The 25,873-nt window shown below is 39.9% G+C and overlaps 1 protein-coding gene across 2 annotated transcripts in view; it reads left to right on the top strand.

The window, feature by feature from the left end:
- The window catches only part of AMMECR1 (AMMECR nuclear protein 1), a 103,298-nt gene extending 84,593 nt beyond the window's left edge, over positions 1 to 18,705 (top strand). For both annotated transcript variants that reach the window (XM_086469896.1, XM_086469897.1), the window contains 4 exons: positions 4,167 to 4,281; positions 12,574 to 12,664; positions 14,306 to 14,402; positions 18,060 to 18,705. In XM_086469896.1, coding sequence (XP_086326022.1) covers positions 4,167 to 4,281; positions 12,574 to 12,664; positions 14,306 to 14,402; positions 18,060 to 18,174 — 418 coding nt within the window. In that variant the 3' untranslated portion in view covers positions 18,175 to 18,705. The remainder of the gene's footprint in view (positions 1 to 4,166; positions 4,282 to 12,573; positions 12,665 to 14,305; positions 14,403 to 18,059) is intronic.
- The last annotated feature ends 7,168 nt before the right edge of the window (positions 18,706 to 25,873 follow it).

Here is a 25,873-nt window from a genome sequence, read left to right as displayed (position 1 = left end):
CAACAAAAGTTGAAAAGCTCACGCAAGGTTTTTTTCATCCTTGGCAAGTGTTGAGCTCGGCTAACGATCTCTGAGGGCGATTCCACTCTGTTAACTGTGAGAGCTTAGGTTTGTACAGCGTGGAGAGCTGCCCAGAGGAACTCCACTGGATACCAGCCACTGGTTTTACTGACATCATCAGAACAGTCAGGAGATGGTGATTTATTCACTACGCGCAGAGAGAAAGTTTAGGCCTAAAGGTAATGGCTGAGTTCTGAGGGGAAGCATCTCTAATGACATATGTCTCTGGTAACCAAGCATTAAAAAATGCAAAAACGATAACAATTTATCTGTGAAGAGACAATCTGCTCTGCTCTTGGGTTTTCAAAAGGTATCAGGAACTTTAGACTTTCACCCATGGTAGTAGTAACAATTGAGAAGACAAGTGATACTCTTGACTGTAATACACAGCACTTAACAGGTAAACATTTCCCAGTTTTAAAGCAGTATGTGACGCAGCTGGATCAAACTCATCAGGGCAGGGTTATTAAGTTTTGGGTTGGTTCTTCTACAGCTGGCACCTGATATAATTGCTGGACTATTTGAGTTTCATAAATTTTGCATTAGCAGACGGAGTATGTCATGCGTAGCTAACCAGTACAAATAAATGCATCTCCCTTCAGTACGGTTTGTTTCAATTGCTGTTTGTCAACACAGTTTTCTCCAGGTAAATTTTGGTGTTACTTAATGTAACAACAGAGACAAAGCTGTTTTGAAAGCTGAAGACAACTTGTAATATGGGGCCTGGAGACAGGGAAAGGAGGAGGAATAGAGTAGCAGGAATGTTCAGTCACATACTCAAATCTCTGATCTCATTCTGCCAGATATCTCTCTCACCTTCTGCAGCAAGAGCGCTAATACAGGATGTGTGCATGGATGGATATAGTCAGGGAGGTGTTGGGGAGCAATTTTTCAGCAGGCTGTACAGCTAAAGTAGCACCTAGCAGCTGGGAAGGAACTAGATATAGTTGAAATGGCACTGTCATTTGATAAACAGTATTTTAGTTATCCTGAGGTAGTTATGTGAAAGCGAGGTGTTTGTGCCAGTGTCATATTATTGAATAATGGAATTAGCCGGCTAAGCTTGCCGATAAGCATGCAAGATTTACTGCACTCCTTTCACCAAAACTGAACTACTTTGCTCTATTTTTTTGAGGCTTTTGTGCCTTTCTGCTCCCACTGTGTTTGTGTGAAGGCTTCGAATCTCAACTTTGTATCGATGTTCCATTTTTGTCATGATTCACCCATCTTATTTCACATTATTGTCCCAGCATTTGAGCAGTCTAGCTGAGAGGTGGCTTACGTGTGCATTGTGTGATGTTTGTTTCTGTGCAACTTTAAGTTAAATTACGGATGGTTTCTTATCTAGTCACATCAGCGCAGCAGATCTTCAGTGAGTGGGAGTTTGCCTGAGAGTTTTTCATGCTAACGCTACTGGGATCAAACCTGCACCTATAGTACAACCTTTGCCTCAAAAAGTTGGAATTCACAAGTATATTTTGGCAGCTCTAGGAAGGGGAATTGAAAGTTAGATAAGCTCCTAGTATCGAGTTGTGCAAAAAAAAAAAAGTTTTTGAAGGTTGTAACGTCTTACAATATGGGAAATGTTTTGCATAGTAAGATTGTTGGATCATTTATGGAAAAAAAGGTTTAAATAGGTATTGGCAATATCCATGCATACAGTTGTTACCTAAGATAACTGAATTTGTTGTTTGTTAATGAAGCAATGTCTGTGTCTCTGAATGCTTTTCAGTAGTGTATTCAAATAGATTGGTTATATGCTAGAGGTACAGCATACTGCAGGGAAATGAGAAATTTGCATTTAAGCAAATTTGTAGTAGCAATGGAATTTAAGAGGATTGGGGGTTTTGAACATAGTTTTTTGGGTTTTAGTACAAGGTGGGGTAAAATATCAAAGGCGTGTATGCATGCGCTTACTAAATAAACCCGCGAAAAGCTTCGAAGTGCAGAGATATCATCTCTGGCTCAAAATACCTAAGCTATAAACAGCTGGATTCCTGGAGAGTATTCCAGGAAAGTACCCCTGGATATTTACCGTGTTCTTATATTCATTCATTTTACTAACTGCTCTTTGTTACTACTTAATACTTGTAGGCTAGGTGGACTTCTGGTTTGAGCTGCCCCTGTGTTCAGAGTGTCTTCCCATTACACATATATATTTTTTATTATATTTTTTTCACCCCTCCGTGGAGGGATATGAGGGCTGAATTACTTGTTCATATCGTCATGTGTTGCTATTATGCTGTGGCTGTATGCGTTGATCTCTGATGCTGCTCTGAAACACCCGGCAACAGCGGGTGATAACTTTGCCTGGTTCCCAGCAGTCACAAAAGTAGCTTTGCAAATCCCATCAACAAAATCTTGGAGAATACCATCTTTTGATACATATTCAGTGGAAGTCATTAGTTAATATCACAGGCATTATGCTTTAAATCTCCTCAGTGTTGCCAGTTCTTCAAAGGCCTGTCTATCCTATGTAAATGTGAGAAGATTTATCTTGGCTAGTTACTCACCATCCCAACATCGTCTCTCCTGTCTATGGCAACTTTACCTGGGGTTGCCAAGAAGTACTCCTAGGTAATGGGTGGCATAGTCCTGCTAACCGTTACTTAATTATATAAGGAATTTGTCTTCATAATGAAAATCTAAATTTCTGACCTACTTTGTAATGTAAAAATACCACAGCTTGGAGAAGGGCTTCTAGTCTAAATTCCAATACTATGTTCTTTTTTGTAATTGTAGCGTATCTGGGGAAAAAGCCTGCCCTCCCTCTGCCCCAGAAAATAAAGGTTCTCTTTTAATGCTTCAGCGTATGGTATTAATTCATGATGGGAAGCTATTTCTGGTTATACCAACAATGATTTCCTTTAGCTAAACTTTACGATTTTTTTTGCTTATGCGTCCTTATTTGATCTGCTTTAATAAAGTTAGACTTGTCTTTTTGTGAAATGGTGGTGTCTGATGCAGAGACTTCAGCCATATTCTAAACACCATGGCCATGGCTGTAATTGTATCAGCTAATGGCAACCGCTGGTTGTTTGCCAAGTAAAAACAAATGAGAATGATCTAATTGTTAGATGAAACAATGAAACACGTAAAGAACTTGGTAGTACTTTAGTAAGTCTCTTAAATTCTCTTTACTCATCAAAAAGCTCAGTTAGCAGATCACCGTTTTTGTTGGAGATGAGCATGTTTGTATCCATGCATGTCGTATTTCAAATCTGAAGAGAATAAAAAGTTAGGAGATGCCATGCTCACTTTAACCTTCCCTTTTTCCAATTTAACTGGTTCTTAACCACACTTAACCCAAGTAGGTTTTTACAAATGCTCTTACTCTTGGTACTGCTTGCTGTCTGTTAACTGCTTCGTCCTTCAAAGCGTGCTGGAGTGTGCACAGATAGCTCCTCTGTGTATTGAATTTTTCCCTGTCAGGTGTGTGTTTGTCTGTAGAGTGGTACGTTAGCCTGAGGATTAGCTTAGCTGTGTGCAAGCTTCTTGTTACTAATCATCACCTCTGCTTTGCAGAACATCTTCAAGTCCCATAGGTTAACAGTCTGTAGAGCCCTCGGATGTTTTTACCTTTCTGTATTCACCTTTGCCAGAAGCATGAATATTATTGGATTTTGGAGAATGTTCTGCTTGTTTGGGTTGGGTTTTTTTCACTGAATTATTAAGTTCTACAGTTTGATTACTGTACTACGTGTTTGATTATTGCAGGCTATAGAATTTCCCCCTCTATGTTGTGTAGTTTAATCGTTTTTGAAAGGGATTTACTAAATTGCAAGTAGGAGAGCTATTGCTTTTATAACGTTTTCCAAAAACTTTCTGCTGCTTCAGCACTAAGATTGTCACAGTAGCAAAACCAGCTCGGGAAGGAGCGACCCTCAGAACGCCACTTGACTGGCCAGCCAAGAACTGAACCAAGTGTCTAAGGGAAAAGTTGGGAATGTTGGTCAGTGTGTAACACTGGCAACTGGATTATCAAACTGGTCATCATTTCATAAGGATTTTTTTTTGTCCTTTATACTTTTCAGTTGATTCATTAGATCCTTGGAACTTTTAAAAAGAAAAAAAAATCCTTTGAAATTCTGTTTTGTCTTCAACAGTGCCCTTAAAGATAGTCGTTTCCCCCCAATGACGAGGGATGAGCTGCCACGGCTTTTCTGCTCAGTGTCTCTACTCACTAACTTTGAAGATGTATGTGACTACATGGACTGGGAGGTAAGGATGCTGGATATCTTATAAGAAAATTACTTTGATACCATGAACATCTACAGCAGAAATCACACTGTTTAAATTATCTGCATATATTTAGTGTAGTTGTCACCGTTTTGCGCTCTGCACACATTGTTTTGTGCGTAGATTCAAAAGATCCTTCTTGATAGAACTGTTGTCATCACCTTAAAAGTCTGAGCCATGAAAATGGAATAAAGTTGTATTCTTGCCCACTTAGGCACTCAAAGCAAGCGTGGTCTGCAGAGCTGTACTTATGTCTAAGACTCCTTCAAGCAAGGCGTTGTCTGAGCGATGGTGTCCTGAGACCTCTTTTGCAGCAGAGCTAACTGCAGGAACATGGTAGATCCGTCCATTTGTTCTGGAAGGAGGATGTTCCAGTATGAAAGTTAATAGTCTGATGTGTGCTTCTGGAAACAAGCGCTGCAAAAAATTGCAATCCCCAAACAAGCTGCCTTGTTTAGCTTGTAGGAGTGAGCCATTTGTCTCTCCCAAAACTTTGCTTTCAGAGCGAGTGGCCTGCACAGACCCCACAGAGCCCTTATAAAACAAGGCCAAGGAAATCATTGCTCTTGTTTTTCTTTGCTGCTTATGCATGGAGATGAATCTATTTTAGTCGTTAGGTTGTAGGAAACCTGCATGCATTCTCTTGGAACAGCAGCATCAAAGAGATTAAGAAGCAAATTTCGGCTTTTAGAATTATTTCTGGGAAGGGTTATTCTGGATTTGTCTGCTTTTTCCTGAATTATTTGGTAGTAGACACTTGCAAAAAAACAAGTTACTGAACTTAAGATGAACTTCTCATCTCAGTCAGTATGACTGTTGTGTTGCTTTTTGAGTCTATATTTGAGTGGACATGAAAAAAATCATCGTATTGATAGCAGACACGTTACAATGGTGGGGACACCACCAAAGTTACAGGATTTCCCTTTAATAATGACTTAATCCTACTAAATATTTAGGATTTCTTAAGAGAAGAGGCAGCTTTCTGTTGTACTCACACATAACAAATTTATATTGAATAGGAAGTTCATTTGTTGTTAAGATGATAATAGGCCTTACTGTATCAGGAGGGTGGTATCCAGCAGTAACCTCAATATTTTACAGTAGCTGAAAATCTAATAAAAATGCATTTCCTGTTCAGCTCGTAATGACAAGGGCTTCTTACCTTCTGATACGTAATTCTCAGTGAGATGAATGGAAGTTCCTTTGGGGTTTATCAGCGTTTCCACCATAATCAGAATTTTCATTTTTTATGTAACGTCAGACCAAAAAATAAATCTTAGCTGAAACTGTGCACGCATTTTCAACAAGAAGATTTTTTCAGAGAAGTAGTTTGTCTTGTCACTGGGCTGTTAGAGGACTTTAAACAATCTTTTCAAGTAATCAAAACTGTAGTGACTTCTAATACTAAACCAAGCTAGAAGTGAAAATGAAAACTGGTAGAATTTTTCTGCTCTGCTAGGTTGACTTCTGGTAGTAACCATTGTGATGTGTTTTCAATTTAATTTCATTTATTGTAATTTATGAAAAATCAGACTTTGAATACATTCAGAAAATGTCTCTTTAAAGTGCAAAGTGCATAATGAAACAGCATTTAGCTCTTTGCATGTGGTAGTCTATGAATATTATTACATATTATTTATTCTCTCTATAATAAACTTCCACGAGGACCAAAATATTCATCCTTAAAGAGAAGCCGAAACCAAAGCCTCAGTTCAGAAGTCCACTTTCCCTTGGAAACACTGGTTTTAACTTTGTTCCTTGGGAGATGTCTGATTCATAACTTTAGTACTTGTACGAAACAAAGGAGGCCTTTGCTTTCTATGCCCTTTCTTTATCTTGTTGCAGACTCCTTGAGCAACAGTGTAAACAAGCTTAATGCAGAACTGTAGTCTTGCTCAGTTCTGACTGATACTATGGATTCTCATGATTATTCTTGGTGGAAAGCCCTGACTTGGGAGGAAGAATGGAGGGGTCAAAAATATAACAGCCCTTGTGTTACCCATTTGCTTAGTTGCTCTCTGCTATTTCATTTAATATTTTTTAATGACAGGCTTTTAAAACCTCTTGCAGATTCCTAGGAATTCTAAGAAATGGTCACAAAGTAGGTTCCATGATTTGTTGTGGGTTTTTTTTCTTTTTTTTTCCTAGAAGTTAAACGTGCTTCTCAAGTGACTGTATCATACGTAGTTGTTGATCATCCACAAGCATTCCATGCAAAAGGGATGGGGGTGTGTGTATAAATATGAGAAAGATAAAATCAGTAATTGTTCATCCTTAAAAGAATGATTCACCACTGTTTGTGCCCCTGTCAGTGAGACAGCTTATGTCATCCGTGTTTCTTTTAAGGGAGCTGCAGTTATGCAACATTAGACATCCTGAAATGTCTTTTTGCCATTAGAGTATGACGTAAAGAGAGATTCTGTATCTTTCGTCTCGTATAATTCTAATTTCCAGATCATCCTGAAAAACATCAGCCTGGTTAGGAGACCTTACCTCAGGAGGTACGCTACTGCTGATCTGGTGGGAGCTAATTCAGCAACGTGCTGACAGAGGTCACGATATTTCAAAATTGCCGCAGTGCTCTGGTGGCTTAGAGACAAGATCACTTGGAGACATGGCTCAGGAGTGTCTCCTATATCCTGAAGCAGAGTGATAGATCTTCTTTTCTCTGATTACTGAATTATCTTCCCAAACGAAATAAATTTGTATTTCAGTTGTAAAAAGCAATGTGGGATCCTTTTGCAGCAGAAACTTCAACCAAGTAAACAGGAGATACGAGTGAATTGGCTGCTATTAGCTCCCTTACGATTTTTCAAATTGCTGCCATTTTCATCTTTTATAAAAGTAACTAGGAGAAAGCACAAACCTTAAAGGACCAGTTCAATGCCATGGTTCGTGAGGATGCTTCCTAAAATACAATTTAGCGTTTTTACTTACGTGTGACTTGGTAAGAATTGCAGTGCACTCTAGCAGTTGAACACAGGTAGGGCTTTGAAATGAACACCGGGAGTGTAGGAACTGTTTTGTCATTTCTGCTAGAGAGAACCCATGAAATATTGCTGTGGTCCAGTTGCTAATGGGGCGGAGTTTCACAACCCTTCCAGCTCAAAGAAATAGGCAACATGAGAAGCCCTAAGATAGGTTTCTTTTTTTGATAGTACTGCTCCTATTCAGGAGACAAGTCATAAAGACCACTTATTTCTAAATAATGTGATGTTGATAGCAGTCATTCCTTGACTGCATAAACTCAGCTTTCTCCGTATTTCTGTTCTCCTTGAGCTCATCTGTTTGATCTGTCCTTCTACCAAGTCTCTTCTTTCCTGCGCAAATTTGAATTCCTGTCTCAGGCTGCCTCCAATTTTGCTCTTGATTCTCAATGCAGGTACACTTGCATCTCGTGTTGCAGTGGGAACTGTGTGTGTAGTTAGCAGCACCCCAAAAGAAGGAACATAGAAGAGTTTGAATAGAGTGCTGTGAAGTATCATGGCTTTGGGTCCGGTAGAAGGTCCTTCTGTTTGGTTTGTGAGTCTGCAATTTGGGCAAATAAACGTACACTCAGAAGGTCCTGTGAGTGGATTCAGATCCCAGAAACGGCACATGTAAGGTGGGATCAGGTTGTAGGTCTTGCAGTTCAGCTTCGGTGCTACAGGCTCTGCCTCCTTGAGAGGGTATGGCTGCGAGGTACGTTCCAATGGCAAATGATTTAATGTATCCCCATGTGCTTTTTTTTTTTCTAGCAATACAAAAGAGAAAAGTAAAGTGCCCTTACTCATTCCTTCTCCATTTCATGTAACAGCAAATGAATACCTTTAATTCACTTTCTCATTAATTTAATTAAGAATCTGTGGAGGTTTTTGCTAGAAGGTCAAGTCTGTCTTGCTAATTCAGACCCTCCTCATGTTTTTTATTAAAACACTTTAAAACGTTATGGTTATATGTGATTATAATAAACATTTTGGAAAACATTATTGTAATTCCAACAGGGTAATAAATAAGTAGAATTGACCAGCAGCTCTTCCTTAAAATACATTGGAAGAGATCTTTGCCTTGAAGTTGCGGTTCTTCAGTAAAGTAAAATCTGCAGAATTGTACATGTTTGCTGTGTTGATACAAAGGGCCTTTAGCCTGTGTGCTCTGGTTTAAATATTAGCTTAAATAGTTGTAGCCAATAATGTTGACTGAAAGGTGGCTTTTCATTGTTGATAAAGTTAGTAGATTTAAGAGTTGTGGAAATTCTTTCCTTCCCACAAGTGCAGCAGCATCAGCAACTCTTACATTCATTAGAACAGAGAAGAAAGAGTCTTGATCTCAGTATTTTATTCTTTAGATGATATTCAGTGGTGCCATATATGTAAATAAATTATTCATTAAAAAAAGAATGCTTGTCAGGAAGCAGAGAGCATATCTCCTGAGTAGTCTTTTGCCTCCATTGTTGAATCAGAATGTAATCTTTAAGCCCTACTGAAGATGATTGGAAAGAAGGTGGCATATTTGCTACAAATGTGGGGCTAAAAAGCTGTAGAACTCACCTAATAAAAAGTGGGGTCAGCTTCTGATAAGTACCAGTAGTCGCTTAATCTGAAGTGTTCTATTTCCAGACAAGTTTGCATACAGCAATTTCCATAGTACTAGTCAGGTAAATAAAGGGGAAACTTACTGTGTTATGTGGTGTCATAAGGAACATGGTACAAGTGACAGGCCAGCTTTTTTGTTTGAAAATGTTCATGACTTGCTGCTGTTCAAAGATTGGGCTGGCAAACTGTTGAGTCAGTGGAAGGATCAGCCGTAACCCAGAACGGCCTGGTCTGGTTCGTCATGCGGTTACGTGAATGCTGGTGCCGGTAGACCCGAGAGGCAGGCAAGCAGAGCTGGTCGTGGTTTGACTGGTGTGCTGGCAGTAGGGGCTGTGCATCGAGCCGTGGCTCTGGCCTTGAGTGGAGGAGAAGAGCAATCAGGGAGGGACGTTAAGGAACAGGCAAATGCATGTTCGTAACACAAAGGAGGTGCTGCACTGCTCCAGCTCTGGGGCTTTGCACATGGTTCCTTTGTGACAGGTTCTTCATTATCTGCTTTAATGTATTTCTGAAAAATGTTTACAATAATTAATCTTAAACTAATTCAGGATAATTGCATGCAAATCTCTTGCAGATTTCAGTGCAGTAGATAAAACTGGAGAGAATGGTTACTTGATGACGATTTACTCCGCAGTGGACTAGAAGCCTGAATTTCAACCAGGCCTGATGTTTTAGATGCTTATCCAAATTCCATGTTGATAGCCTAATGAGAATAATGTTATTTCTTCCTCTCAGTGTGGCTGGAGAATCTGTACAAGAGGAACAGATTTGTAAACTGTGTTTGGAACTTTAGGTCAGAACAGTTGAACATGAGAGTTGCTCAAACATCGGTTTCGGGGTGGGTTTTGGAACAATTTTTCCTTAGCCCAACTGAGATAGGTATGTAGAGAGAGGTGTTACAGACAATAATCAAGCAAGTGCCAGAAGCACTTGGCAAAACAATAAATGTGGTGTGTGCATGTTTTTCCCCCATCCTGAGGTGTATGTAAGTAAATGAGTCATTAAAAAAAGAATGGGCATAAATGAATATGAATGTGTATAAATACACAACAAAGTCTGAAGTTCTGTTGAGGTCACTTCAGAAGTAAAATTAAAAAAATGTAGTTTATGTAGTTTAATGCCATCCATAGATTTAGTGAAAGGTCCGTGTTTTTTAATTAACATTGTCACTGGACCTAGTTTTAGGTAGCCTCTGGCCACTTACACAGTGGGACAAAACGTTTACAGCCGCAAGTATTGGATACACGGTATACATGCCCTAAACCCTACCGAAATATTCCTGTTGGAGGGGACTGGTTTGTTTACTTTCTGACTTATCTCGCTTTGTTCTCCCAATAGCAACAGGCTACACAGATTCGCATCCCTCAGAGGGATACCTGTATAAAGTCATTTCCCTAATAAATGGTCATAGACGAGACAGAACTTAAACTCCATCTGCAGAAGAAGATTGTTTGGTTTGTTTTTTTCTGAACTGCACAGAAGTTGTTATTCAACAAAAACTGGCCTGTAGTGTGTCAGTACTTTTAGTTTGAGGAGCAGGCCGTAGGCTTTGAGTAAAGTTCTGTGCTGAGCTTGGTAGGCAAGCCAGTTACAGCCCAGTTAATGCCTTCCAAAGGGGTACCTACCCCTTACCTTACCTTAGAGAGGAATATTTTGGGAAATTGCTCGGAAGTTTTCATCAAGGCAGGAACATTGGTCTCTTGAGGAAGTCAGAATAAATTCCTAATTGTGCCCATGCTGATTTTAGCATGGATTGTTCTTGCTTCGCTTGCGTGTGGCTTCCATTTATTGAACTCGGGCCTGGTTTTGATTAACTGGAGCTCAACAATGAAAAGCCATTTGTACTGGACGGAGAGTTCTGCATAGCTACGCAGCTGGAGTCCGTGCTTCACAGAATGCTATGAAATTTTCCCAACCTGAGGAACTGTGGGTGCAGTTGTGTTTGTTGCCTTATTCATTTTGCTCTACATCTTTTTCTTCTACAGACATGGGCCTAAAAAGTCCCTTAAAATGGTTAATGGGAAACATCCAGTGCAATGCAATTGCCTACTGCTTGAATGTTGCATCCTACTTAATACATCACTTGTGCTTCTGGTTAGTTTCTCATGAATACTACGTGATCACTATTATGCAAAAGAGTTGTGTAGAATTTAGAATCTAATATTCTGCAGGATCTGAAGGTGTGCAAAACGTGAAAATATTTGATCGTGGTGCTTAAGCAATTGAATATCGACAGTTACAGACTCACCACCTGCAAAAACTTACTGTGCTCTTGGAATAAACTGGCTAGGCTCGGTTCAGCTTCTAACACTGTTTCATTTTACTTTCAGGTCCTTTGGGTTCATCGTTACATCATCTGAGTATATAGATTTGATTTCTCCTGTGATTATGCATGCATGTTATGACAGTTAGGTTTAGGAGTGTTGGGTAATGAAATACCACGTTAAAGTTTGCAGTGAATTAAATTTGTTGGTCTCAAAGTATTTTTTCCTATTTAAGAAATGCTAGGGTCATGGGGAAAAATTGTTGAGGCCGTGGCCAGCCACAAGAGAGACCCTTCCTTCTGTTTCCCCATGCTTATATCATATATAAAGATTAAAAAATAAGGTCTTAATGTAAGCAAATATGTTAATTGAACAAGTGGTAGAGCTTTGTAAATATTCCTTATTTGTTTTTTGACTATCACGCAGTTACAGTAAAATAGGTTTCACTGGAAAACCTGTTAGAGCATTTTTGGTTACCTTTGTGTCCAGAAAGAGGTGCCATACCAACTATCATGATGCCCTTGTAAACGTAAACTGTTCGTTTCTACATGAAATGTTGGGAACTTTGGATTTAAATGGAAATAACATCTTAGTTATGTGGGCATGAAAATACAGAAGTCCGTCTGCTGATGCTTCGTGTTGAAGCACAGAACTCAAAAGCAACTGAAAATTTACTGGCAATGGAATATCATTTATGGCATGCCTGATCCAAGTGCAGGTGCTCTCAACAGAATTGCTGTACCTTGAAAACAGGGATGCTTAAACAGTGCTCTGGAAAGGGGCTCAGCCTCGTTTTATTGGGGGTTTTTTTTGGCAGTTCAACTTTATATACATCTAACTCCTTGGTATTAGTAATTTTGGTTTCCATACTGGTATTTTGTCATATTAGAGTTCTTAGTAGCCTGGAAGTAGGAGTTTGAAGCTGAATGCTTTGGATTATCTCCTTTTCCTTGTTATACATCAGCAAAAATTTCGAGGGCTCCAGGCTCAAGTTCATAGCGTGACAAATCTTTCATTGTTCAGTTGTTACTTTGAACAAAATTAGTGCTCTTAATTGAAGCATTATTAGATTTGCCAGCTCTCTGGTTGCCAGCGGACTGTTATCTGGTGGCAAGGAGATTTTATCAGCAAGAACATTGCTGATGTCAGAGGGACACTGGACTCGGACAGAAGGACTTTTGCCTCTCAGCTGGCCTTCCTTCAGACCACAGATGAAGCTCCGTGATGGGGAGCTGAGGAGCATCTTTGTGCTGCTACTGACCTTACAAGGGTGAACACCTCTCAAAGATTGCATTCACGTCAGTACCACCTCTGGAAACTCTGTGCAAAAGGGCACTAACCCCCGAGAGGTTTACATTTTGGGTTTTATCATGTTGGAAATCTCTTGTATCTTTTTTTTCTTTTAATGCACTAATAAAGCTGCCAATTTCTTGCAGGTGGGCGTACATGGCATTAGGATAGAATTCATCAATGAAAAAGGATCAAAACGCACCGCCACCTACTTACCGGAGGTTGCAAAGGAGCAAGGTCATTGTTGCGCTTTATTTCATATGATCTGGTGAAGATTGTAAACATACATATAAATCTAAAATGCACTATTTGACCTTGCACTGATGTCAGATGAGATGGAGCAATATTTAATTGTAAGAAGACTCTTATATAAAATGCCAATTACATGCCTGTATCGATCCCCTTATAGGGATTCAGTAAGCTGTAGCTGTTTAAACAAGTCATTAGTGCAGTGTAGCTGTAGGAAAATAAAACACAGGGGGGTGGCCCAGTGCTGCCAGCCAACTTGACACTTGTTAAAAGCTGCCAGTTCTCGTATAGTTGTTACGCCGTGATGGCAGTGACATGCAAAAACTCTGTTAAGTGATGGGATGGCTGGTCAATTATCTAAACAGCCGATTTAGTCCCAGATTTGCAAGTTGTGTGTTTTTTGGTTTGGTTTTGTTTTGTTTTTCCAATTGGGTACTTTCTGCTAGTACTTAATTCTCTTTATAAACGCTGGCTTTCTGGGTTTTTTGATGGATGGCAGGGAATTACTTTCAATATGAAAGTCCAAAACAATGCTGTTAAAGTCACTTTTAATAGACTTAAGTTTGTGAATTAAAAAAACTGTGGTAGATTTTGATGACTAGTCATCTTTTGGACTGAGCAGCTGACTCTTGATGACTTACTGTGGGGTTTTGTTTTTTCTGCGAAGCTTGACGGTGTGTCTCGATCTTTCACATTCTGTATTGCTGCTTTTTTTTTTTCCTTTTTATATTTGAATCAGTCTACTAAGGAATGGGATGAAACCTTTACTGAGGAGCATCTTTAACGGATAATTCTGTTTCCAAATAGTCATTTAAAGCTTTAGAGGCTTTCTAAGCTTTTTTTTTGGGGTGGGTTTTAGTAGACAATGTGTTGCAATCTGACTCTTTAAAGTACCCAAAACTACCCATTTGTATTTCTCTATGTACACAAAAGTACACCCCACCCCCTCCTTTTTTTTTTAATGTGACTATTCTAATTGCATTTTTTGGAAATAACATGTCTAACAGCTACTTCTAAAATATTATAAAATATTAGGGATTTTTAAATCAATAAATAGAAGTTTTGAATAGCATGAAGATTTTATTGATAACAGTAATGAATCTACATCTTTAATCCATTTTTTTATTACCCATACACCTATAATACAGTGTAGTAGTTCTGAAATTAGACATATCACTGTGAAGTTAAGTGATATTTAGGAAGAAGTCTAATCTCTGAAGTTCTCTGCATATGTTCAACGTATAATTCTTATACAGAAATTTAATTTTTCATACTTTCACGGCCATTTGTAAAGAGATTGTGATACATGATCATACCTGAATGTTTCAGAAAAGTTTAGTTTTGTATCTTTCTCCCAATCTAGGACCTGGATATAGCGGGTCCACTTTTACAATATTGCAACTGTGAGATCAAAATGTGTGTTGTTTGTAGAGCAAACTGTGTGTAAAGATCCTGTGCATCGTATTTCCTTTAACTGTTCTTAAGTAGAGAAGATTGATCTGTGTTTTCTACAGAACTTCAGCAGAGCACTTCCATTATCAATAGCACTACATACTGTACTGTGTTTTTGCAACATCCATTCTTATTGCTCTATTTCTCACTAATTTTTACTACTGTAAAATTCAACAGGATGGGACCACATTCAAACCATAGATTCCTTATTGAGGAAAGGAGGCTACAAAGCTCCGATTACTAATGAATTCAGGAAAACAATAAAGTTAACCAGGTATGCATCATGGGATACTGGAGATAAGTCCTGGTTTTGTAATATGTGATGTGCTCGTTCCTGGTAAGTGCTTATTTCAGATGTTAATAGTAAGCTTTCCTGTATATATTATTAATGATTTCTTTCTTTTGACAAAAGCAGTACGGACTTTTGAGAACATCTGTGCCTTGCGTAGGGACTAGGATTACTTGCTGTTGTCAGTTTGTATTTGAGCCGATGGTGCGCTGTGGGTCTGCTCTCTGAAGTCATGGAGGCCCCTCAATGCTGGTAACTTGCTCCATCCTCCAAGCAAGCACGGGGTCGTCTTTATCTCCCGTGGAGTGTGGGCTTCCCTTCTCTTAACGGGGCTGGGTACGGAAACCCGGCAGCTGTGCCACAGTCCGTGTCCTGGGTAAACTCCGGCAGGGTGTTCTCGGGAGCGAAGGCGGGAACTTCATGTTTCATTGCATGCTCTGTCCGTGTCGCACACTGGTGCATTTTGGTTTTGCTAATTTAGTAAAACGTGTTCTTGAGGGCTTCTTAGTGGGTGGGAGCCGAAATTTTTTAGAATTAGCAGCAGATATTCTGCCCATAATATTGTAGTTATATGGTGAAGGGTGGAGGAGTAAGCGTTTATAAGAATGCCTCTAAAACTATGTATTTTTATAAACTTGCAGTATAAAGTGACTGCTAAACTCTAGTTATCTATTCCACGCTTGGAGAAATAAGAATTTTTAAAATCTTACGTCATAAGGAAGTATTGACTGTTCATCCTCTTCAGGGAGGCCACGCTTGACGTACTATTAATACAAATAACAAAGTTAGAATCCTTTGTCCAGAACTGTCACCCTTCCTATCTTTTATTAACTTCTAGGGACTCACAGGGTCACAAGACTAGTTCTGAAAACGCTGTATGTATTACTCTTGTTTCTGTGTCCTGATTCCTTTGGAAATTCTTCCCTCCTTAGTGCAGCCAAGCGTAAGCCAGACTTGACTTCCTTGTCCGTAATTAAAACCCAATCCTTTCACATCAAACAACTGAAAATACTTGGATTCTCCTGGTTGTTGATGCACTCTTATAGGACAAAGACCTGAGATTTTGGTTCTTCTCAGCTTCCATGTTTGTCACCTTCATCTACAAATCTTGCTATTACTTAGCAGTAGTTTATGTTTAGACCAGATAGAAGGGAAAGCATGTCTTAGGGAAAAAAAATTAGAGGAATTGTTCAGTAATCTTGTGGATGAAGAACAAAGATTTTGTGTCACAGTGACTATTCAGAATTCTAGATTCTTGTAGGAACCTGACTACTGTGGAGTAGCTGTGACTAAGGAAAACATGTTATTCTGAAGGTTAAATGAGGGAGGAAGGATTTACAGAATCCAGCTAAATTTCCAAATGCAAAACTCCAATCTCCTAATTTCAGCTGTGCACCTTGTTATCTTCTGTTCAAAAAGAACATATGGAGATAGCTGAGGGCAAGAGTAACAGTGCTATAGTTCGTAAATGACAATTTCTGTACACCTCAGTAAATAAGGAATATATTTTTCCAAGAAACAAAAATTCTGTATAGGATGCATTTTCTTTCAGCTACATGATTTTGTTTGGAGCAATGGGAAATGAGCACAGAATAAAACCAACCAAACCAAACCCAAAAAACTTACCGTCCACGCCAGCCCCCCAAAAAATGAAACCCCACAAAACGCCAGCGTTTAGTGTATTTAAGTTCACAACAGCCAACCTGCTAGCAAAATCACTGGCCTGATAAGTGGAATGAACAAAGCATCATTTTTAATGTTCAGAAGAAATTTTGGTTGTGGCTGTTTTACTTGCTTAAAAACTCAGCTTCTGCTGACATATTATAAACAGCAGTATTAAAATAGTAACCGTTTCCCAGCATCAGGCAACCTTTTTTAGAGCCTTGTTTTAATAACTTCTTGTTGTACAGTAAAACAGCTGTTGGAAGGGTGGAATAAGTGCTTTGAACTTCATTTTCGGATCTCTGAATTAACGTATATGTCTCGTGGGTGAATAAAGCTTTAAGCTGATCAAAACTAGTCTGTGGCTCACTATCTTCGAGTCCCTACCCAGCAGTTCTGGCCATGTTTTGAAGAACAGAACTAAAAAACAAGGGAGCCAGAGAAGTGTTCCCATTCCAGGGGTCTAGAATGCATAAGGACAGTCACTGCGTTTTCTCTTCCGTCTGCTTGAACGAGCAGATGTGGATCTAGTCAGGCAACCCTTGGCCTGCCTTGACCCACTCAAACCAGCCTCGGTCAGTGCCAAGGTCACGGTTTAGTTTCACAGGGGCAGGGGATTTCGTTCCCCGGGCAGCTGACTCGCCAGGTGCGGTGCCACGTACCGCTCACACCAGTCCAAGAGCTGCAGCTCGTCTCCCGGCAGGGACCAGCGGCCGTTTGTTACGTCAGTACGTCGTGAACAATCGCTGCCGTACCGATCCGTGTGGGCACCTTCGGTGCTCTGAAACGCGTCCAGTGAAGCAAAAAGCTGCCAGTGCAAGGCGGTGTGCTCCGCTCCTCTGGAAAAGAGGCAACAGAAGCAAACGTGTTTGCTCCCTTAATTGCTGCAGTTGGTAACTCCACAGTAGTTTAAACGTTGGTGTGGGGTTGTGCGTGCAAGTGGTTGAGCCACCTGTTGTGGTGTTTTCAGCGGTAAAAGAGGAGAGAACAACCAGAGCAACTCCAGAAGAAAAATATGATAGAAAGGAGAGGTGGCAGTATTTTAATTCACTGTAGCTGAATTCACCAGACCTCATTTACCAGATCTCTTATGCCAGGTCTTCCTAAGTGAAAGTTGTGGAAATGTGGAATAGTGGTGGTTTTGTGTAGATTTTACACTTCTGCACGTAAGTGTAAATGTGGCAATATGGTCCTTGTTGTCAAACAATACCGATGCAATTACGTCCAAAATATTGGTTGTCAGGGCCTGGATTCTGCTTTTCCTTACGTACAGTTGGCTGACGTTATTGTGGGACCTCTCTCCATTATTTTTCAATGGTCTTAGGAGTCTGGAGAGGTCCCAGTTGCCTGGAAGCTGGCAAATGTTGTCCCATTTTTCAAGAAGGGTGTAAGAAGGAAGACCCTGGTAATTACAGGCCTGTCAGTCTCGCTTCAGTGCCTGGTAGAACTATGGGGAAGGTTGTTCTGGGAGCTGTTGAAATTGAGAGACAACACAGTCATTGGTCATCTATGATTCTAGTCTAAAAAGACTGTAACCCCATTCAATGTAGCCGGGATTATTTTAAAAGCGGAATTTGGCGGACAATTGATACTGAATATTTAAAAACAGGCCAAAAATCTGTAGTGCTTGTTTACAGTTTTTCTCCTAGGTTTTACGTAGAGAGTTGGCTGAAGATAGGGGACATTCTCGATAAATCATGAGTTTCTACCCCCCTCTACTTTGAGCAACATAGTGGGCAACAATTTTTAACAGTTCTGTTTCATAAGTATTGATGTTGTGATTTGTCATGTGATTCAAGAATGACCCTGACAACCATGGCAGTTCCCTCCCTGCCCTTGTGCGACTGAAGTTAGTCTTACTCCTAACGTCAGAAGTACGGAGCTGTCCTCATGAAACACACCACTGGCGCAGTATTTTTAGTGCTACTTTACAGCTTCCTGGTGACAGTTCTTGAATTTGCTTCTCTTGCTCTTTTCTAGGTACCGTAGTGAGAAGATGACGATGAGCTACGCAGAGTACCTTGCCCATCGTCAGCATCATCACTTCCAGAATGGTATTGGGCACCCCCTTCCACCGTACAACCATTATTCCTGACACTGAGCCGCATGACCAGTCACTGGACCTCTCTGCAGACCTCTTCCCAGGAGACCCTGCCCCTTCTTGGTCTAGCTATCTCTATTACTGTACCATTTTATGATGATAGTTTCCGTTGCCATGCTGAGGCTTCTTGCTTAAGCGCATCATGGCAACGGGAGGGAAAACTGCATTACTACAAAGATCCCATAATTTTTTTATTACTGAGTCACTGCAGATTTTTTTGCAGCATATAGAGCCCTTGGGTTTTTTATGAAATTTTAAATTTCTACTTCATTAACATTGAATTATATCAATCAAGGCTTTCTGTGACTGTGGATGGAAGGAAGAGTTTAAGGATTACAGTTAGGGATGCTTTGCTTAGCAAAAGGGCGTTCATGGCTTTTGCATTAATAGGTCTGACAGGGATTGAAACATATCAGATTCAGGTATTCTACTAGACAATGAATTGCATTTTCATAACATTCTTAATAATGTTGTGTGTACAGGATCTCACCCCACAGTAAAGATTTCATGTAGCTATCGCTATACATGACTTCAGATCCAGCACGTACAGCCAGAATGGCAAGGCTGACCTACGAGATGCTTTTTTGGATGAAGAGAAGCAATTACAGGTACAACGAGAGGTGATGTTAACCTGGCAGCATTTTCAGAATCCACTGGTCTAATTGCTAGGGCGTCCCATCATCCAGTAGGCTACCAGACACCTGTCTCCTGTGCTGTGCTGGGAATCGCGGGCAACCCAGCCCTGTCAAGACTGGTCGTAATAATGCATTTGTAATGAGACGATGCCTTTCTGGTGATCTCAAATTAGGAGTGACATTCGTTTTTAAAAACAGGTTGGTGAGTAGCAGATGTCATATTAGGAAGAAAATGGATTTAGATTTTAGTGCCTTTGACTATGACATAACTATATACTTATATATAAAATTCATAGAAAAAAAATATAGCAAATACGCCAGACATTCTAGCAAACCATATTGAGTCTGCTCTGGCGTCAGGCTTTGGGGGATTTTTTTTAAAGTGAGATTTTTTTGTTGTTGTTAATAGCAAACCTATTTTGGAAAGAAAAATCCCTGTTTTGTTCTTTCTTCTGCTTTTGAACTTGTTGAGTTTTATCAAGTCCATGAATAGTTAGATAAGAAGTTAACTATTGTTTAAAAAAATTAAAAAAGACTGTTGTGAAAGAGCACAGGACAAGTATGCCATAATTTTACATGGTTTCATCTATTACAGGAATAGTACTTGAGAGCTGCAAGTACTGTGTAATAATTCTGATACCCCTCCACACGGTAGAAGAAAGAAAACTGATGGGAACTTTTTCCTGCTGTAAAAATAGGATTTAGTAAAAGGTATGTGTGGTATATTTGCAAGCCCAGTGTATGGTCGGAGCTAGCTCCTCGCTCGTGTGCCTGCAGAACTCCCACTAATACCTGTTGACGTTCAGTCCATGTTCCAGGGGACAACACGTGCCGTCTGTTACAGAAAAGACCTTCCTAATGTGAGTGAGTAAGCCACAGTAAGCAGAAAATCCAGTTATTTTGAATAATGAATGTTTGTAAATATATAGACATATGAAATTCAAATAGGTAAAACCAATTAAAATTCAGTTGTTAAAAAAAAAATCAGGCTAATTATAAAAAACGTTTCAGTAGGGTTTAAAAACCAGATATGGATAAATTATGCTCATCCCTTATGTGAGGTTAGCTTTGCCCCTTAATTTCTATGGAGGTTCTTGTAGGAGGTCTTTGGTATTCCTTCATCCACAGCATTTGATGTCCAAATATTAACATTTTCAGTTGTGATGCCTTAATTTATAAGCAGAGGGCCTGAAATTTCAGGAGCCAAGAGATGCCAGCCAGAAGCTGCAAAAATTAATAGATGTTTATACAGAGGCTATTTTGGATGATACTGTTGTCTTGTTTCTGCTTGGGGAACACTTTTAAATGGCTTAGTCTTCAAGTGGAAATGGTGAACAAGCGGCTACCTGATAGAGTTGTGTTGGGTTTTTTCTTGCCCTTATAGGGAAACTGAGCACAAACTGAATCGTTCTGCTGCAAAAAAAAAAAAAAAAAGAAAAAAAAATGTCATCCAACCCCATCTTTATCTGTCATCTCGTTACAGCATGCTCATGCTTCGTATGAGCTCATTGTTAGAAGTTTTTTAAAAAGATCTATTATATATAAAAATATATATGTATTGAAAGGTGCTAATCAACCTCAAGCAGGTCACGTGACTGGTCATGCGGATCTAAAATCATATCAGATTTTTTAAAAAATCTTCGATATATGCAGATGTTATACAGAATTTCTTACCAGTGTAATAATGATATACTGATGAATAAACAATCCTGCAGGTTTTTAAGGACAAGGTCAGCAATACTTCCCACCATGGCTTGGGGGAGAAAAGGATAGTTTTGTCTCCTTTTTGTATACAGCATAATGCACAAACGCATTTTTGTCTATCTCTTAGTAGCCGTTGCTTAAAAATATAGTTAAAAGGGTGTTATACAAACTGTAAAGGTGTGCTTCTGAAATGAGTTAATGCCAGACCCTTCTGGACCAGAGTTTTGTATCACTAATTAAAAAACTGTTACTGAGTCTGTGGTCAATCAGATTGTATGATATTTCTGTGAAACAATTGGAAGAATCAGTCTACCTACAGTGTTTCTAGGGCACCTACCTCCTCGGCACGCGAGTGCTGACAACGCTATGGATTGTTTCTGTGTCATTGTGGGTTTCTTTGTACAAAATGTGCAGTTCACTGTGACATGCACTGGGACAGAATAGGTCTGTTTGCATAAAGCTGATCAACGATTGCTTTCACAAATGTCATTCCCTCATAGGTGTGTTTAGTACCCTTTTAGATATATTGCTGGTGTGAGAGACAGATTTTGAAATCTGATTTTTTTTTTTTTTTTTTTTAATTTGGGGTGCTTTATAAGAAGTTAAGGTACATCCCAGTAGCTTATTTCACTGTTTAAGTTGGAATGCTAATTTTTTGTTTATGAGCACTACTCAGTTTGCCTTATTCATTAAAGAGATTGTTGGGGTTTTTTTTTAATTCTTTTGCTTAACATTGCTGAAAACCCTGTTCTGTAAACTGAGTTAAGACAACAAAACCGTAGACTTGACATGGAGCTATTACTTCGTCACGTTTCAAGTGGCCTTCCTTCTGCCTAGACTGCTGTAGCACTGACTTTCCACCATCTCGACCCCAATGCTGATCCTAGCAGGGGGAGGGCACACTCGAGTTCTGACCTCAGATACACTCTTAAATCAAGGCAGTCGAACCCATTTGCACACCCTGGCGTTTGTATACGGACCTCTTTACTTGTCTTCAACCGTGCGGGTTTTAAAGTTGTTGTCTGGAGTAGGTTACATCTCTTATGTGTGTTAGATCGAACCAAAGAAGCCTCCAGCCATGCCCAAATGCTGCTCCTAAAGCCTGCCTTCCAGTCCTTACAAAATCCCTGCAGGATTAAATGTGTTAACTTTTTTATTTTTGTACAGTTTCTAACTGATTTTTGCTAGTGATGTTAATTGAATTAAGTTTATTTGGGGAGTCTGAGTATCTCCTCCATTTAAATAAACTGGTGACTTTTCTTTTATGTTTAAAAAAAAAAAAAAAGAAAAAGAAAAAAAAAAGAGAAACCCAAAGTGTGCCTCTCAGATTTAAGGGTTTCTGGTTACATTTATTCTTAAGACCAGCAATGATTCTTTATATACAAAGATATGTTTTCCTCGTTTTTTATTACTGTTAAAGAAAAAATAAAAAATAAAAACCTCTTTCTTTGCTCTGGACCCAGTAATTGCGCTGGTACATAAACGCACTGAGAAAACAAACTTTTGTTTGAAACTTTTGTAACAACTTATGACTGTTTTTGTATATCAAAGTTGATTCTTTTCAAGATATTTGGATCTAGTTTCTAAGTTATTTTAGTGTTTTATATGTTACAAAAAAATTACTTTAAATTGTTCACCAGCATCTTGAGTTATCTTTAATGCAATGGTGACACACAAACGGGCTCAGAGCTACCTGGCGTAGCTTCTAAGGCCTCCGTCTTTTCCTTCCTTCCTTAGTAACTTGATTGATTACAGTAATATCACAGATTACCTGAACCCCCTTCCTTTATAACTAGATCCTCCTTCCTTCCACATTTAATTGCTATTAGTGTGAAGAAACTGTTGAAATGGGCATTTTAATATAAGTACGGCTTAAAAAGAGAAAAATGAGGAAAAAGCAAAAAAAAAAAATAGAAGGTTCTCTGTGGGTCTGTGAGATATGGCTGTGGAAAGATATTGTAGTAGTTTTAACACTATTGTTATTACCTTTTAAAACATTTACCCAATAAAATAAGGAAAAAGAATCACCATTTCTTTTTACGTTTCTCTGCTTAATTGTGCGGCTCGCTCCATTCTTTTGTTTAAGCTTTTACCCGTAATGTTAGAGGCTAACGCTGGGTTTGGAATGCTTTCCTGGGACTGGCTTTCCATCCTCCGTACTGCAGGAGCAGGCTGTGGACAGGTGCACGCAGCTTTCAGCCTAATTCAGAAGTGAGTCACTAAATGCTCCAAGTGAAATCAGCACTGGTAGCGGTTACATCAGGTTTATCATTATTTCTATCAGTTTATTAGTATTTATATCAGTTATCAGTTCAGTTTTGTACTTGTTACGTCTAACTTCAAACTGGGATTTTGCCCAGGCTTGGGCTCCTTAGTCTCTCCAAGAGGGGGAAAGTGGTTTCAACCTTCTGAAGCCAAACTTTGTTGCAGAACCAGTTATACTGGTGTAACCACTGCATTGTCTGCACTACTTGTAGCAACATTATTCAACAGAATAATGTGGCAAAATGTGTATCCAAGAATATTCGGAAGTATCACCTAAAATAATTCCAATACACTTTCTTATTACTCTTACATAGTGGGTGTGATTTCAAAGAATACCTGGGCTTGCTTTGCCATGAGGGATTTCTTTGTACATCCCTAGCTAACGTGTAGACTGTCATGTTGACCAAAATTTATGGAAATATCACAGTGCAGTGTTTGCACTGACTTGTGGGGTTCCTGCAAATTATGGGGGGGGGGGGGGGGGGGCGGGGCAGGGAAGAGGCTTTTCCTCTTCCCCAAAAGCTTTTCCTCTTAACACAGTGGGGCCATTTTTGAATTGTTCAGGTGAGTGGAGCCGCCGAGAACAGCACACCAGGCCCTGCAGTTCATGAGCAGCTTGAACTGTCAGCACCACTTTTCGGTGTCCCTGCAGTAACTCCGGCTTGGGGCCAGAGTTTTCCAGGGGGTGGGTGACTGGGGGAGGCACGGATATGCCTTGGTATGGATAGCTGGGCTGGGACCCAAGAGCTGTTTTACTGGAGAAGGGACGGGGGGGGGGTGTTCCTGTGGAGCAACGAAGCCACAGTCCAGCTGATGACAAAACAAGCACCCGGACAGGTAAAACTGACTTGGAGCCCTTTGTTCCCTGAGCCAAATGCTCAGTGCACTGAGGATGTTTCAGAGGTAGAAACTTGCTAATTCTTACAGACATGTTGGTATTAAACAGTGAAAGGCTGACTTAGAGTTAGAGGGAGACGCAGAGGGTAACTAGCAGTGCCTGAGAAAGTGCTCCCTTAGCTCAGCTCAGGTTTCCATAAAGCACTTCACACGCGATTTCTCCTTAAGCTGTTGTATCAGTCGCTGTAGTGTGCAAGAGAAATTAAGCTGGAGAATTGGTTCCGTTCCCCAGTGGCATGAAAATGTAAAACTTGTACAGTGTATAAGCAATAATACAGGTTGGCATATCCAGTTGTTCTTTTTTTTCAGGAACAGGATTTGCCAGGAACCTTACACAATGAAATACCTGCTTGTCTGAGATGTACTGGGTCACCACATTATTGCAGTCGATTTAAATGTATTTTTAATCACAGCCAGAAACCTTTCTGAAGTGCATTCAGTCCACTTTGCCGTCACCTATGGTGTGAGGCTGTCAGAGTACCTTCATTACAGCAGCTTTCCGAACAAAGTCTTGAGGCAAAAACTTCTGTTGAAGTTGGACTTTACAAAATGGTATCAACCTGTTCTACGATTTCCTACTAAAGTGACGTAGAACAGGAAGCAAAAGTTGGGGCAAGTACAGTGGAAGAAGCGTAGAGGAAACATCATAATACTGTAATACTGTTTCCCGAGCTCTTTACCTGGCAGGCATGGACAGGGAGTATTTAAACAGCGATTAGAGGATTTATGTCCTACAGGGAAGTCTGCCAGTGAACTCGGGCTTGGCTTGTGTTGACTGACAGGTAACAGGCACGGGTCATACTTAAATGCTTAAAACTTCCAGAAATCCCAGTAATCATTGTTCTGCAGAAACTGCTGTGTGCAAGGTAGACTACATCTGCTTAAGACAGGAGAATCCATGTTCTTACCTCATTTGATGATCAGCTGTCTAGTATTAAAGTCCCTCTGTGACTCTTAACTGTTTAATATTACAAATTGAAGTGGAAAGTCGATTTTTGTTTTCTTACCTGGTTTTAAAAAGTCTTACCCAAGACAAACTCTGTGCCTGGCACAATTAGAATGATAACAAAACTGTACAGTATCCATTAAAATGCATTTATTTGTTTTAATTCAAAGGTTTAACAACTATTTGCCCAGTGATCTGGACTCAGGGCACGACAGCAGAAAAAAACCATCAGACCAAAATACAAAAACAAGTACACAAATTGCCCCTTATCTGTAAATGTTACCTCATAACCAAGTTTTAGCACATTAAAAAGTTTACAAAATCTGTAACACACTTACAAATTCTTCAGAACTAACAGCATCGGTGGCAGTTGAGCCTCTCCACATCCATCCTTGCCATACCACTCTGTGCCTGGATAATGCCATGCTCGGACTAGAGGGTTGGGTAACTGGAACTGCCGGTTTCCACAGGCTGCTTTGTGCTTCAGCCCAGTGCCTGGGCAACTCCAGCTCCCTCGCACAGTTTGGTTGGCGAGAGCGGTGTGGGTACGCTCGCTGTTCTGCCTGCTGCGTCCTCTGCAGCATTGAGAGAATGACTCAGTAAATGCAGAATAATTTAAAAAAAGTACAAAATCGACCCTGAAGAAAAATAAAATCATTTAAAAAACCAGCTTGGCTTTGACTAGGTTACACTAAAAGCTGCAAGACAGATCTACAGCAATGTCACCTGGAGTACGAGAGCACAAAAATGAACAGATTTGTTTTGAGTCTTGTCACTGTAAAAATGAAGACATGAAAGTTGACTTGTCTGCCTGGAAACCTCTTGACTCCTAACTGGGCTCGCATACGCCCCCTTCCTGGTTTTTGGCCTTTTCAGAGCTTTGTTAACTATTAGGGCTAATTTAATTCCTAAGAATCCACCTCTAGTGAAACAAATCCCAACAGTGAGAAAACCAGCACGTCTCTATTTTCCTTTAGCTATCGATGCATAGAAGACAAATGCCTGTGGTTTCGATGCAAGACTTAGGACATAAAAGTACAGGAATTTAACAGTTACAAATAGCCATTTCTGAAAGAATACAACAATTGGACTTTACAAAATGGTATCAAATCTACAGCAATATCAAAACCCTGATTGTGGCCAGAACAGATGGATAACTCTACAACGAGGTACTCGGTAAGAAGGTGGGCAGGCGGGCTGCCTCCTGCCTCCCAGCCTCAGCGAGGCAGCATCTGCTTAAGCACAA

Source organism: Leptosomus discolor, chromosome 9, assembly GCF_034619465.1.
Source record: "Leptosomus discolor isolate bLepDis1 chromosome 9, bLepDis1.hap2, whole genome shotgun sequence".
NCBI classification, from domain to species: Eukaryota; Metazoa; Chordata; class Aves; order Leptosomiformes; family Leptosomidae; genus Leptosomus; species Leptosomus discolor.
Note: the sequence above shows the minus strand (reverse complement) of the source record. Positions and strands in the feature narration are given on the sequence as shown.